The sequence below is a fragment of the Chanodichthys erythropterus genome, chromosome 7, assembly GCF_024489055.1.
Source record: "Chanodichthys erythropterus isolate Z2021 chromosome 7, ASM2448905v1, whole genome shotgun sequence".
NCBI classification, from domain to species: Eukaryota; Metazoa; Chordata; class Actinopteri; order Cypriniformes; family Xenocyprididae; genus Chanodichthys; species Chanodichthys erythropterus.
Genome location: NC_090227.1, coordinates 26,707,833 through 26,721,558, shown reverse-complemented (window position 1 = coordinate 26,721,558; position 13,726 = coordinate 26,707,833). Strand labels below are relative to the sequence as shown.

Here is a 13,726-nt window from a genome sequence, read left to right as displayed (position 1 = left end):
CACATGATTGTGTAAGAGCAGTATTGATTTGGAGACAGTTTTTGACAGATGGGTAGATAAAATCACTTCACATTCTTGACCAGTGTGCAAATTGTTTGAGTTTTGAACAGAATTTTGTTCTGTAGTTTTCTGTTAGAGTTTGTGCTATTCATTGTTCTAGTGGCCCCAGCATAGTTAGCTTACTGTCAATCTTAAATGGGTCATGAATTGAGAAATCAATTTTTCCTTGAGCTTTTCATATCTTAGAGGTCATCATGCTTAAAGAATATCCTGTAAGTTTCAGAACTGAAAACTTCCTTGTTAGTTCAATAAAAGCTTTTATTGACACCAGCCCCAGCGAACGACTCGTCCCTGAATGTGCCTATTGGTGAAACACCACCTCCGCAGAAGAAATCAACGCCTACTACATCTTTGCAATGATAGCCCCGCCCACTGGCGTGTTAGTGAGTTGACGAGGAGAGAAGAGCGATACAGGACTAAAAATAACATACCTTTCAAAGGATCCTAATGCTAGTATTATGGTTATTTATTGATAAAACAATAAAACAACGTAGTTCATGACCCCAAAATATTTTTTAATCAAAACATGTTTTTGTGATGTGTAAATCTGTGTAAAGATGCAGAATATATTGGTCCCATATCAGTTATTAGTCAATATTAGAAATTGGTTACACTTTATAATAAAGTTCCATTTGTTAACATTATTAGCTAACATGAACTAACAATGACAACTAACAATTGTATCTGTTAATATTACTGTTAATATGGACCTGAGCTAATATGAACTAACAAGGAGCAGATTTATTATTATTAACTTTTATTTTTATTAACAAAGATGAATGAATATTGTAACAAATGTTTTGATCATTATTAGATTATGCATTAACTAATGTAACCTAATGGGCAAAAAAGTACATTTTAAAATGTTAAATAGGAAAGTTTTGGTCAATGTTGGATATGTTTGTTCATATGGATATACATTAGAGAATGCAAAGTAGTTTAAGCCCTATTTAGAGGGTCATACCCCCAAATCCCACCATAATTCACACCCTGGTCTTGAGGCTCAATATGTGCACCTGTACAATAAAAGCTTGGCTAGCTTACAGTGTGTTCAGCAGATCTCATTTTGGCACCCTGCCTTTCTGAGTATATCTCCATTGTTCCATCTTCTTCTGTCAACCTGTGTGGTCAGGAATACTCTGATTATTATTTCACCTGATTTATCATTCCAATTTTGATTTTTGGGGGGCTGTGGAGAAAAGAGCATTTGAAAGAGAGAGCAAACAAGAGTTGGCTTCTGAAAAATGGCCTCTCCATATTTCAGCTGTGAACAGATAAATGACAGAAAGAAATCATTTCCTTTATGCAGTTAGGCTCTCACTGAATTTGTTGCTGCAATTTATTACAAATCTCTCTTAGGTGCCAAATTTATTACAAATCTATCTATCTATCTATCTATCTATCTATCTATCTATCTATCTATCTATCTATCTATCTATCTATCTATCTATCTATCTATCTATCTATCTATCTATCTATCTATCTATCTATCTATCTATCATCTATCTATCTATCTATCTATCTATCTATCTATCTATCAGCTATCTAATCTATATCTATGAAAGCAACGCACTATATAAAATTAACATTTTATTCATGCGATTATATTATATACATATGATTTAATCATATTAATCATAATAATATTTAATAATTCATTATAATATTTAATAATGTAAACTTATATAGTGATCAGCAGGCAGACACCCCCTTTACATCAATAGTCCCCTTTCATCTGCCATTATAAAAAGCACAGGACCCCAAAACTCCCACCTCCAAGAGAAGTTCCACAAACAAAGAAATAGATGGACTAGTAGATCAGCCTGCAAAGACAATCACCCTGAACATTTGTGTAACGGAAGAATGATGACATTTGCATGTCATTGAGCAGATTAATCCAATCACCATTATCCCCATTGTTCACCCCCGTCCCTCAGTCCTAAGACCTGAGGTGTGAACTAACTTCCATTCTCCAAACAGGTTTCCCATGTGGCTTAGAGCCACAAAGGTCACACAATGGACCAAATGGAACAAATGTTCTCCATTTCTGTTAACACAACTGTATATACTTAATGAGGGCTGTTTGTGTACATGCAAAATATACAAACTTACCTATTAAGGTATACATGAATGCATAGGTAAAAGTTCAGTATAACTCAATGATGTTTGGTCTTTATGTTTTCAGCACAATGCCTAGGTTAATCTGAAATTGGTTTTGGAAAGTGAATTATGCATAGGAAAATCCTTAAGAACATTGTTCTAAACATGAACGTTAAGCTATGCAAATGAATCTCATGCAAGAGAGGGGACATCAAGTGGTCATCTCTGACAGCATCAGCCAATCAAAACACTTGATCTGAAAGGTGCCAATTTGCATCTCCCTCCTTCTCGGGACATATCAAAAGGCTTTTCTCTGGGTTGCTGCAGTTTCCCGTTCTGGTTCCAGGCTCCAGTTCCTGTTCCAGTCCCAGTTCAAGGTTCCGATCACAAGATGTGCTAAGCTAACTAAAACACAGCAACATACATTCAGTGGCTCAGCGATACTTATGTAATGCAGTCAGCTGTATGTTTTCTGGAAATTTGTAACGGCTTCAAACCAACTCAAACAATCACAATCAAGGCGTGGAACTATTCATTTTATAATGGCGATAGTCATCTCACTACATATTGGAACAGATGTAGATTAACTCAGGCTAGCATTACAGAAAAGTAAGTTTAGTAATCAATGTGGAGGATATTTTGGACCAATGAGTTTCCTTTGTCGGCAGGGCTACACAATGTGTTAGAAATAGCAACCAGAGGACAAACAAAACTTGTTGCATTACAGCTGATGTTGCTGGTTAGAATGTGAGGATCACAAAGTATCTCCCTGTATACATGAAATTTAACTGGTAAATGTTTAAAATGATAAATTAATATGCAGTGTCTAAAGCTATGGCTAAAAAGTATTGATGATGGTCCATGTGTTTTCCAGCATGATGGAGCACCATGTCACAAGGCAAGAGTGATAATGAAGTGGCTCTGAGATCATTACATTAAAATTTTGGATCCGTGGCCAGGCAATTCCCTGAATCTTAATCCCATAGAGAACCTGTGGTCAATCCTCAAAAGGCATGTGGACAAGCAGAAGCCCAAATATTGCGATCACTAATAAGGCAAGAATGGATTGCCATCAGTCAGGATTTGGCTCAGAAGTTAATATCCAACATGTCAGAGTGAATTGCAGAGGTTATGAAGAACAAGGGTCAACAATGTAAATATTGACTCTTTGCATATATTGATTGTTTTTGCCAATAAAAGCCTTTAAGACTTATTTCCAGTATACCATAGAAACACGTGGAAAAAATAATATGCAAATACTAAAGCAGAAAAGCAGAAGCACAACATTTATGTCACTGCCAATATACTTTTGGCCATGGCTGTAGACTCTTTGTCTGGTAAAAAGCAAAACTGTCATACGTGAGTGATATACCATGTGTGTAAACAAAACTAGAGGCGTGTGTTTGTGTGTATGTGTGTTTCATATGTGTTTGTGTGTATGTGTGCTTCATTTCCCAAAGCAACCCGCTGCACGTGATGGTCCACGATTGTTTATTGTGCTGTCATTGCTCCTGGCAAAGCGTTGACATGGTACATATGGCTCAGACCCGTCCCCGTAGTTCAGGCACCATCACTACACAGCAGAAGTTCCATTGACACACCAGCTGGTCTATATATCTGACACATGCTGGCCTCCAAAACTCCCCTCGAGAACAGAGCCCTAGTGGGTTTGCTAGATAGACTGAGATTGAGGGATGGTCATATCTGAATGGTCAGATCTTAGTGGAGGAGAGTGTTGGAGCTGTGGGTGTTCGTGACGCCCTGCCCTCTTCATGGGCTTGTGGGTTTGAGTACAGCGTTCGCTTCTGCAGATCAAAGTCATGGCTGTTTCGCAGTGATGTTTTGCACTATGGTGTTGTAGTTGGTGTTGTCTTTTGAGATTGATGGCGCTGAGGTGCAGGGCAGAGGAATTTTGGGTAGCGCTGAGAATTATAGTGTCGGCTCGCTTGTACTTCTGCTGCCCACAGCCAGAGAGATGTGTAGCGCAGCAGCGGGATCCTGTGGTGAGTTCTGAGCGTGTAAGATCCATTCACTCTTGTTGTTTGTGAGCGTTCAACATGTTTCTGTTTGATCATGACATTTTGACTTGGTTGTTCCTGAGGCGGTTGTTAATGGCCTCGAGTTTGACAGCGATACATTACTTTGAGTTTCTAGTCTGCCTCTGAGTTTCTTAAACTTTTGCTTTTGTTGTCATGGTTGAAATGCTGTTTTTTTCCCCTCTCACCTCATAACCCAAGAGTATTGTTTTCTATCAGTTATCTTGGTATTTAAATGGATAGTTCACACCAAAATTAAAATTGCCTCTTTTTTTTTACTCTCAAACCCTCAAACCTGTGTTTGTACAGACTGAAATTTAAGTCACATTCACTGAAATCTTGATGTTCGCCCAGTTTTCCTCAGCACATTTATACATTGAAAAATATTGAACACATTGAATTAAATGTTAAATTTTGAAGTAGAAAGACTTTTTTTTTTTTAAATATACTCGATTGATCTTAACTTTGACTTTTTTTTTTAAATCAGTGTGTAAATCAGTCATCACTTATCTTTTTTTTTTAGAGCAAAATTAGAGCAATTTATAAATTTTTATATTGCTATTTGTATTTTCCTCTCTTGCTCGTGTTTCAAAGTCTCTGTTGTCATGTTCCTCTGCAGCTCTGCTTGTTTTCAGCATGTTTTGCCTGAATATGCAGTTTGTTGATTCACAGTAGGTTTTCTGTTAGAGGGCTGTGATCCTGCGTGCGGCAATAATGTAGACGTGCAGATGTTTTAGAAGCTCACAGTTATGATTACAGCAGTTCACACTCAAACACAGAGTCTGTCACCCTCCACTTAACAGTTTCAGCAAACATGACCATCACTGACTGAACAACAATGTTAGCGAGGACTAAGATTGTGATATTAATAGTGCTTTAAGGCTAATCCATGCTGTGGTTTTTGTTTTGTCAGTTTCGCTACAAGAGGCGAGTGTACACACAGACCCACCTGGATGAAAAACAGCTGTCGAAACTTCACACTAAGGTAAGAGGAGCGTTTGCCTCTTCCTTTTACCCATAAAGCATCTGGCTAATCTGCTTTCACTATAACCACTTCAGTTCAGTCGCTATTAAAGTTACTTTAAATTCAAGTGATGTCACATAGTACCTTTTACTTTTCTCAACACTGGACCAATCAGTGATGACATGATGTAGTTTTTTTTTTTTTTTCATAATTGCCGTAATTACGAGATGACAACCAATGATGTTCTACTTGAAGCTGTCCTCAGACATGGAATTATGCATTTCAATGGCAACACTATCAATGGCATAATGAATCTGCAGCGGTCAGGTGGTACAAGTGGTACAAGTTTACAAGTTATAATTACGAGTGACGTGAATGCCTTTTACAAGTCAGAATATCGTAATTATGGTTATTCTGGCCACACCTACAATTCAGGTATAAATTAAGGTGATGTCACATGACACCTGTTACTTTTCTCAGCGCTGGTGATTGCATAATGGGGATTTTTATATCATTTTATGCAGATTTCCGTGGCAAATTTATTTTGTTCTTCAGGGGAAGTCATTCTTATTAATAGATTTAAATAATTATGCTTTTTAGTTGTACGAGTGTTTCAAATGAAACATCTAGAGGTAAAAATAACAACCCTATGGATGATTTGGCTTTCTGAGCCACCTAGTGCCCTGTAGATGAAGATTGTGTCTCGTAGAAAATGGTTATTAGCTAGTCACATCTGGCACCCAATGGTTCCTGAAATGCTGAAGGTGTTGAGGTGTCAATGAGCGGTTTATATAGATGATGATGACATTGATGATGGCAGTAATCATAAGTAGCATGAACGTTTACATGACCGTAACCTCCTCTGCTCTTCACAGATCAACAACACTTCTCATAAACACACACCGTAATGCGCCACAATTACCAGCCAGTCCAATCAACTCCCCTCTCATCATGTTAATGCTGCTGTTTTTGGCTCGTCTGGCCTCGACGAACGACATCTCCTCTCTCCAGGAGTCAGAGTTATGGCCTAAATCAAAATGAGCCATTAGTGCAATAAATGAAAATCAATGTTGGCTTCGTACCAATTTCAGCATCATCATGTCGGTTTGAATCCTCTATTCCTTCCAATTAGATGAGAGCCTTTCTTTAGATGACACCGATAATACCACACGGCTGACAGTGTCACCCTGAGTGACCGTATTACTCCACTGAATGAAATGAAAAAGTCATAATCAATGAATAATCCACACTAGTGCTTATTAAAGGGTTAGTTCATCGAAAATTCTAATTCTGTCATCATTTGTTCACCGTTATGTCATTCTAATGATTTTCTTTCTTCAGTGGAACACATTTTTAGCACAATATTCACGCTGCTCTTTAGCATATAAAGTAGATTTAACTGAGGGCTGTAATCATCATAGACATTGAGAGGACGTACAGTATGCCAGTCAGTATTCAGATTTGTGCTCGAACAATATGAGTTTTCTAATTCTTATAATTTTATCTTAAATATTTGTTTACATTTTTAAGCTCCAAAAAATTACAAATAAGCATCATAAGTACCAAGCGTTTCATATTGTTCTGTAGTCTTCTGAAGCCATATGATAGCTTTCTATGAGAAACTAGTCTCGCATAGCCGGACGTTCAGACTGACGGCAGAAGGTCTGGACTCTGTCGCAGCTTTCATTGTCCAAGGACTACCCAAGAGGACGTTTGACTCAAATGTAACGCAACCAATCACATTTTTTTTAGTTTTGCGTCATGTTTAGGGCCGTGAAAATGTTAAGTCAATGTCCCTACTATAACAGACCAGCGTGCATCTAATAAATTTTTCATTCAAGAACCCTGTGCAAGTTGACTGTAACAATGGAGCCGCGAACTTCACATACATTTAAAAAAATCCAGCGGTTAGTTGATCCTAGTAAGTGCTTATTGTCAGTTACAATGTCATAAACACGATGGCTGTCTTCTTCCACGAGAACGCAACACACACGTCTCCCAGACATTCTGTAGAATTCAACCAGATGACGACTTCGAAAAGTGTTTCCAGTTAAGTGTACCAAATGCATCAGACGTTCTGCCAACGGTCCGTGGTCGTGATGTCTGAGGCTGAGACTAATGAGGAACAGACAAGAATTTAAGTTGTTATTCACTGATTATCTTTCCCTGAAAGCTTGACTTGCATTCAGTGATTGTAATCATAGGGAAATATGATTTATTTTAGCAAACTGATACATTTTGATGATTCATTTCATGGAACCTGTTCAAATTCTTTGATTCAGTTATTTATTTATTTATTTTGAGAATTATCTTTTTGAGTTGTCCCCATGTGACAATGTCCCCATGTGACATTTTATATTTCATTTTTATTGGAAATTTGTGATTTCCGATTACTGTCTAAGACTTTAGAAGTAATCAAAAAACAAAAAAAAACAACAACAACCAACTTGTCTGCGACTTTCTGTCAGTGCGACAAAATTTTCTTAGAGGTCGCACTGGTGGGACCACCACATTGCACAACTGATAAGAGTTGCCATTTCTGTTTCATATGAGAAACATCAAACAGCAAACTAAACTAAAGTGAAATGAAACATTTAATTTGAGTTGTGCAGTGTGGACCGTTTGTCAGCACTGAGCAATAATAGACAGCACAAGCTCAGCGCATGCCGATCTTGATCACGTGACACTGCTTACTACACAGCGCTTGGAGATCCACTGAGAAAGCATTTGAATTTTCCGCAAAATGAATAACATCACTGCTAGATCTAGTGGGAAGCATTCAAATTTAGCGCAGAATTCTCTTTTTAAACCACAGATATCAGATCAAATAGTGCTGACGTGGAAACCAGGAGAAACACTGTGTCATGAACAAACAAGTTAAGGCTCCCCAGACTCCCCACAAATCACCATGGATTTAATGTAGTAACGCTTACTGAAACCATTGTATTGATGCAGAAATAGTTGAATGCTTTTAAATTATTCATTTCAAGGTTCATGGAAACCTTTGAGAGTGAAATTCAAGCACTTTTCAAGGACTTTTTAAAGTGCTTCACACTTTTTCCAGCACTCATAAGCTCTAAATATTATCCCATTTTTAATGTGATGATTTGTAAAACCTAAAAGTTTAAAGATGAAGGAAAACTAACACTTCTAGGCAAACAAAACTTAAAAAAAAGACATGAAATTACCACTAGATGTTGGCAGACGAGCACTTATTGACTCCGTAATATATGGAAAAGTAGGACATCTCATGAAGAACAAAAACTTCTTCAAATTGTGAGTGAATTACACAGAAAGCAAGTAAAGAGTGTTCCTTTTATAATCACTGAAGCTGTCGGTCAGTTCAGTATGGTACATCTAATAAGAGTAGACATTTACATTTTTCCCTTGTGGCGACCAGGGCGGGCGAGAGCCGTGAGGGAACGGCGCGAGGCCGGTGGCGTGAGTGCTAATGAGCTTCACCTTGAGTCTTGAGTCCCTCACGGAGGAGCTCCGGGAGCATAAAAGGAGGAGCGACTACAGTGAAGGATGAGAGAGGACCAGGCCTGGACTTTACGTTATGTTTTATTATGTTTGTGTGGCCGGCAGACGTCCGCGAGGGTCTGCCGGCATTACTTTCGTTTGGTTTGTTTATTTTGAGATTAAAGTTTTGTTGAATGTTCGCCGGTTCCCGCCTCCTTCTTCCCACATCTACTAACCGTGTTACATTGGTGCCGAAACCCGGGAGGAAGGAGGGGCATGCTGTTGGAGAGCCCTCGCTGCTGAGGGGGATCGCGGTGCTGTGGAGTTCGGGCAGCGCGGAAGTGAAGACCGCGAGAGGCTGCCCGAGGCGGTGGTGCTGGAGCCTAGTGAAAGGTGGGACGGAGACCCGGATGCCGTGCTCCTGGGACGAGGTGGGGTGGCTGCCGTCCAGGAGGGAGCGGAGGAGTCGCCGCCGTCCGCCGTGGGCCGGAGCCTGCTGCCGTCCGCCATTAAGGGGAGGAGCAGGGGACGGGGGAGGAGCTGCCGGCTGCCCTCAGCCGGAGGAGCCATCGCCGGCCGCCAGGAGGCGGTCGAGGATCGGACCGTCCACCAAGCGTCCAGTGCCATCGCATGTGGCACCGCGAGGAAAAGCCTCTCGGCAGGCTGAGGACCAAGCAGCAGTGTGTCTGGGAACCGGACCCAGAATTTTTTTTTTTTTTTAACATTCAACAAAACTTTAATCTCAAAATAAACAAACAAAACGAAAGTAATGCCACACAAACATAAAACATAACGTAAAGTCCAGGCCTGGTCCTCTCTCGTCCTTCACTGTAGTCGCTCCTCCTTTTATGCTCCCAGAGCTCCTCCGTGAGGGACTCAGGGCCGGTGCGCCTCCCAGGTGAAGCTCATTAGCACTCGCGCCACCGGCTTCGCGCCGTTCCCTCACGGCTCTTGCCCGCCCTGGTCGCCACATTCCTATAAAAATGTTTTTGCATGTTACTGTTAAAAAGTTAATTTTATCTGCATCTCAATTCAAGCTCAGTGCTTTACTGTCAAATTTCCAATTAATTAACGTGTAATATTATTAGTAACTTCACTGATTATTGTAAAACAATAGTAATATGATTAATTACCTTTATGATAAAAAAAACCCCAAAAAACATCACCACCAAATCAGGTGTTGGCGCCACCTTCTGTAGAACTAAGTGGCACCAGTGCCACTGCTCGCAAATGTTAGTCTGGAGCCCTGTTAATATATAATAAGTTACAAAATCTTTGTGAGTTGGTTCAACTGAATTACTAAGAGAGTCTGTTCAAAAGAGTGGCAGGTTTGTGAATCGGACATTACTAGTTGCTAGAGTTTTTAATTGTCCGGTGTGGCACGCTGATGTTTGAGGATTGAAATAGTGTGTGTGTGTGTGTGTGTGTGTGAGTGAGAGAGAGAGAGAATTTGAAGCAGGCATATTCCCTGGCACTCTTAAGTGCCGCCTACGCTGATTTGTCTTCCAATTAAGCAGGGCCAACGTAGTTCACAGTTGCTTTTCTGTCATTGTGGTTTTGTTGTTGTTAAATTGTGGGTGCCATTTAGCTGCCAGACTGCGCCATCTCCTGCTTGCACAGGGGGGCTGGTGAGGGCCGTAATCCGCTTATATACCGACATTGTTTCATTTGTTGTACTGACCTCTCCTGCTGGGTGAACACACAGATGATCAAACATTCATAAATGCACGTGTGTGCACATGCTCTCAAATAAACGCAAACTCACGCACATGTGAACTGTCAATTTGTGGCACAGCCATGCGTGCAGTGGTGTGTGTTCAGGTCGAGCATTAGCCTAGTTTTCAGTCATTCACTCTGTTTTCACTGAGCCGAGACCTAATGCACTGTATATGTTTAGAGGAGCCTGGAGGCCAGGGTTGGTCATATGACAGATGGTAGAAAGACGTCTTTCTTAAGCAGAGACAACAGACTCTCAGTGCTGAAACAGCTGATGTTAATGTGGAACTGGGAAGTTATCATTGCATTACTGTGCTCATAAAGATGCATGCAGCTCGACCCCGGCCAACCCTATCACAGTCTCACCTGAGCTGCATTACAAGGTTGGCAGGACACTCTGCAGGCCCAGCTGTGTGTTAGCAAGTTCTGCTCTCCAGAGAATGAGAGGAGAGGAAGAGAACTAGAGCGTGTAGACAACAGCCTTCGCTGATACACACACTTCACGTTGTATTTGCATTAACATTGTAGGCTTTTAAAGTACATGTTGTGATTTGTTCAGAAATGGACACCAATATGAACATATGCATTTGCTGGGTCAGATAGACATCAATGGCCAGGTTTCCAACCAAGGGATTTTTTGTGAAAGGAAGGTTTAGCGCTTCATAATGTAAAAGTGTCAACACAATCTTTTTCTGCTTAACTTTATAGCGCATAAATTCTGTAACGATACTTCAAATGTCGCAAAAATTAGTTTGCCAAGAAAATGGCTTAAATGCAAGTAAATGTGGTGTCACATGACAGAAATAGCCTACAAGTTACGTTTTTTTAAACTTAATGGTCATAAGCTGTCCTATGACCCTTGTAAATAAAATAATTTATTGATATGTAATGTAATTTTATCTCAAACAAATTAGGAAAATAAAGTAGGTTGAATCCAAAAAGCTCTTACCAAATTTTAGAATTGTAATGTGAGAATAAGCATCAGTTAAGCCAACGCAGACTATTTAAAAAGGTTAAATACACAAATAAAATGTTTAGGTTACAGCTGCATCTGTCAAAAAAAAAAAAGCAGCAATTTTTATGCTTTTGATTGTTATTAAACTCTGAAACCAGAACAAGTTTTGCATTGAATGATCTGAATAAGCATTCTCGGCCACGTCAAACCACGACTGGCATGACTGCATGTTAAAGGGTACGTTAAAGATTTTTGCTATGTGCAAAGACTGAACATTTCATTGTAGGCCTACCAATCTTTTAATAGCATACAGGACAATATAAAATGAGCAGTCCTGAGTCCAAACCCATGGGCTTCATGGCAAACAGGCAGTTACAAGCTCTGTCAGATGAGCTCCTCCACTTTGCCAACGTCTTCTGATATTTCCTAATATTTCCTAGTTTAATAATATTAAGCCTATTTGTGAAAATAGTAACTGTCGAATTTCAATTGTTTCATTACTCTCTAAATTTTATTTGCGATAAGTACTTTAAGTACTCCACACAAATACAGTATTTGGGATGCTACAGATACAACATAATTTGCGATATACAAATTATGCGAATTATGTATGGAAATGGGCTCAAGGGCAGATTTTTTAGCAATTCAACAAAACTTATGCAACAATGCATTTTTTTATTAGGGATGATGACATTATGATATTATGCCCACCACTTTATTGGTAAACGGCCAATTGGATTTTTTCATTTTGTTGATAACAAAACGGTGTAAACTGGGCTAAGGGCTAAAGTGAGTAAGGTAACTGGTCAACAAGGCAGCATATGTACTGTTCCTCCTAAGACGTCCATCCATCCATCCATCCATCCATCCATCCATCCATCCATCCATCCATCCATCCATCCATCCATCCATCCATCCATCCATCCATCCATCCATCCATCCATCCATCCATCCATCCTTCCTTCCTTCCTTCCTTCCTTCCTTCCTTCCTTTCTCAGTCTTTCATAGTCTGTGAACTTAAGGGTGTTGCACAGGCAAGTGTGTTGAATGTTAAAATCTAATATCTGAACTGCTTCTTTCTGTTTTACTGACATTCACCCCATTCCTCTCAGACAGTCTGTATGTAGTGTATGAGAGAGATACAGAAGACTCTGATCTACCCTGAGCTAGTATAGGTTTGGAGCTGCTTGTTGGGAGAAACGTGTTCTGGCTACTAACTTGTGTCAGTGTACAGGGCCAGTGTATATCTGTTTGTGTGCGATCTTGCACGTACACCACTTTTTTAAAGTTAATAGTAAATGTGGCATGTTTGACTAGTGACCTCTAACTCACCTTTCTGCGATCCAACCTCTCAATCTCTCTCTACACATCAATCCCTCATTCCTGATTTCCAGTCATCTTCCCTTTGGCGTCCACCTTCCTCCCCTCCTGCCACACCTGAGGAAGCTCATTACTGACAGTCAACCTCCAGTGCGAAACACCACTCTGACTCATCCCTCCATCAGACAGAGAGAGAGAGAGAGAGAATAAAGCAGCTAAAAAAGATGCAGCCAATGTGAGAATCTTGTGTCTATTATGTTTGTACTTTTAGTCCAACAAAAGACTGTGTGCTACATCTTTTATTTGTGTTGTGGCATATAATTCAGCTTAGTTTCTGAACCACTGGTTCTCAAATGGTAAATTGTGACCCAAAGTGGGGTCTGCAAACTGCAGAGAAAACTACTGCTAAATGCAGATAATTACCTGCTAGTGTTAAACTAACCATATCATGGTGCATTGTTAGGATAACACAATGAATAGTCCTATCACCATTTAAATGGGTGAAGAAAACACTTACTGTATGTTTTTTAGTAAATAACAAAAGTTGTGCCTTGGACCATCATTTTCTCATTCATGTTTCCCAATGAAATTTTTAAAAAGTCTTCAGTTATAGACATAAGAAATGAACCAAACCAACCAGCTTTGAAGTGAATCACAACTTTGATTTGAAGCAAAAATACAAAGGTACAAGACTGTGTACTTAATAATAATTAAATTATAAACAATAGTGTTTGCTAAATATGCATATATAGTATATACAAATATTGAAGTACTTTGAGACCGTAGGGAGACTCTGTTACGTCATTTGCAGTACTTTGTGAGATTGGGTGGGCACTAAAGTGTTTTTTGGCACAATTTGCTTTTGTCTTTTTTTCTGATTGGTGGAGCCTTCTTTGTAGTATCATGGATAATGTATTTTTTACAACATGCAGGAGTTCTGCTGTTCAACATGATTATTTAAAAAGTAGAAAAAATGCAGGTTGACACTGTAAAACTCAAAAAGTTCAGAATACTCTAAACATTTGAGGAAACTTATTTCCTCAAAACATTTAAGTAAACTAACAAATTTTTTTTAAGTTAGTAGAACTTAAAATTTTTGTGACAAGTGGGGCG

At 39.4% G+C, this 13,726-nt stretch overlaps 1 protein-coding gene across 9 annotated transcripts in view; it reads left to right on the top strand.

The window, feature by feature from the left end:
* Positions 1–13,726, top strand: part of shank3a (SH3 and multiple ankyrin repeat domains 3a) — a 377,964-nt gene that overhangs the window by 164,466 nt on the left and 199,772 nt on the right. For all 9 annotated transcript variants that reach the window (XR_010895495.1, XR_010895498.1, XR_010895494.1 and 6 more), the window contains one exon: positions 5,110–5,181. Coding sequence is in view for 3 of the 9 variants with exons in the window: in XM_067389993.1 (XP_067246094.1) it covers positions 5,110–5,181 (72 nt within the window). In the remaining 6 variants the exon portion in view is untranslated. The remainder of the gene's footprint in view (positions 1–5,109; positions 5,182–13,726) is intronic.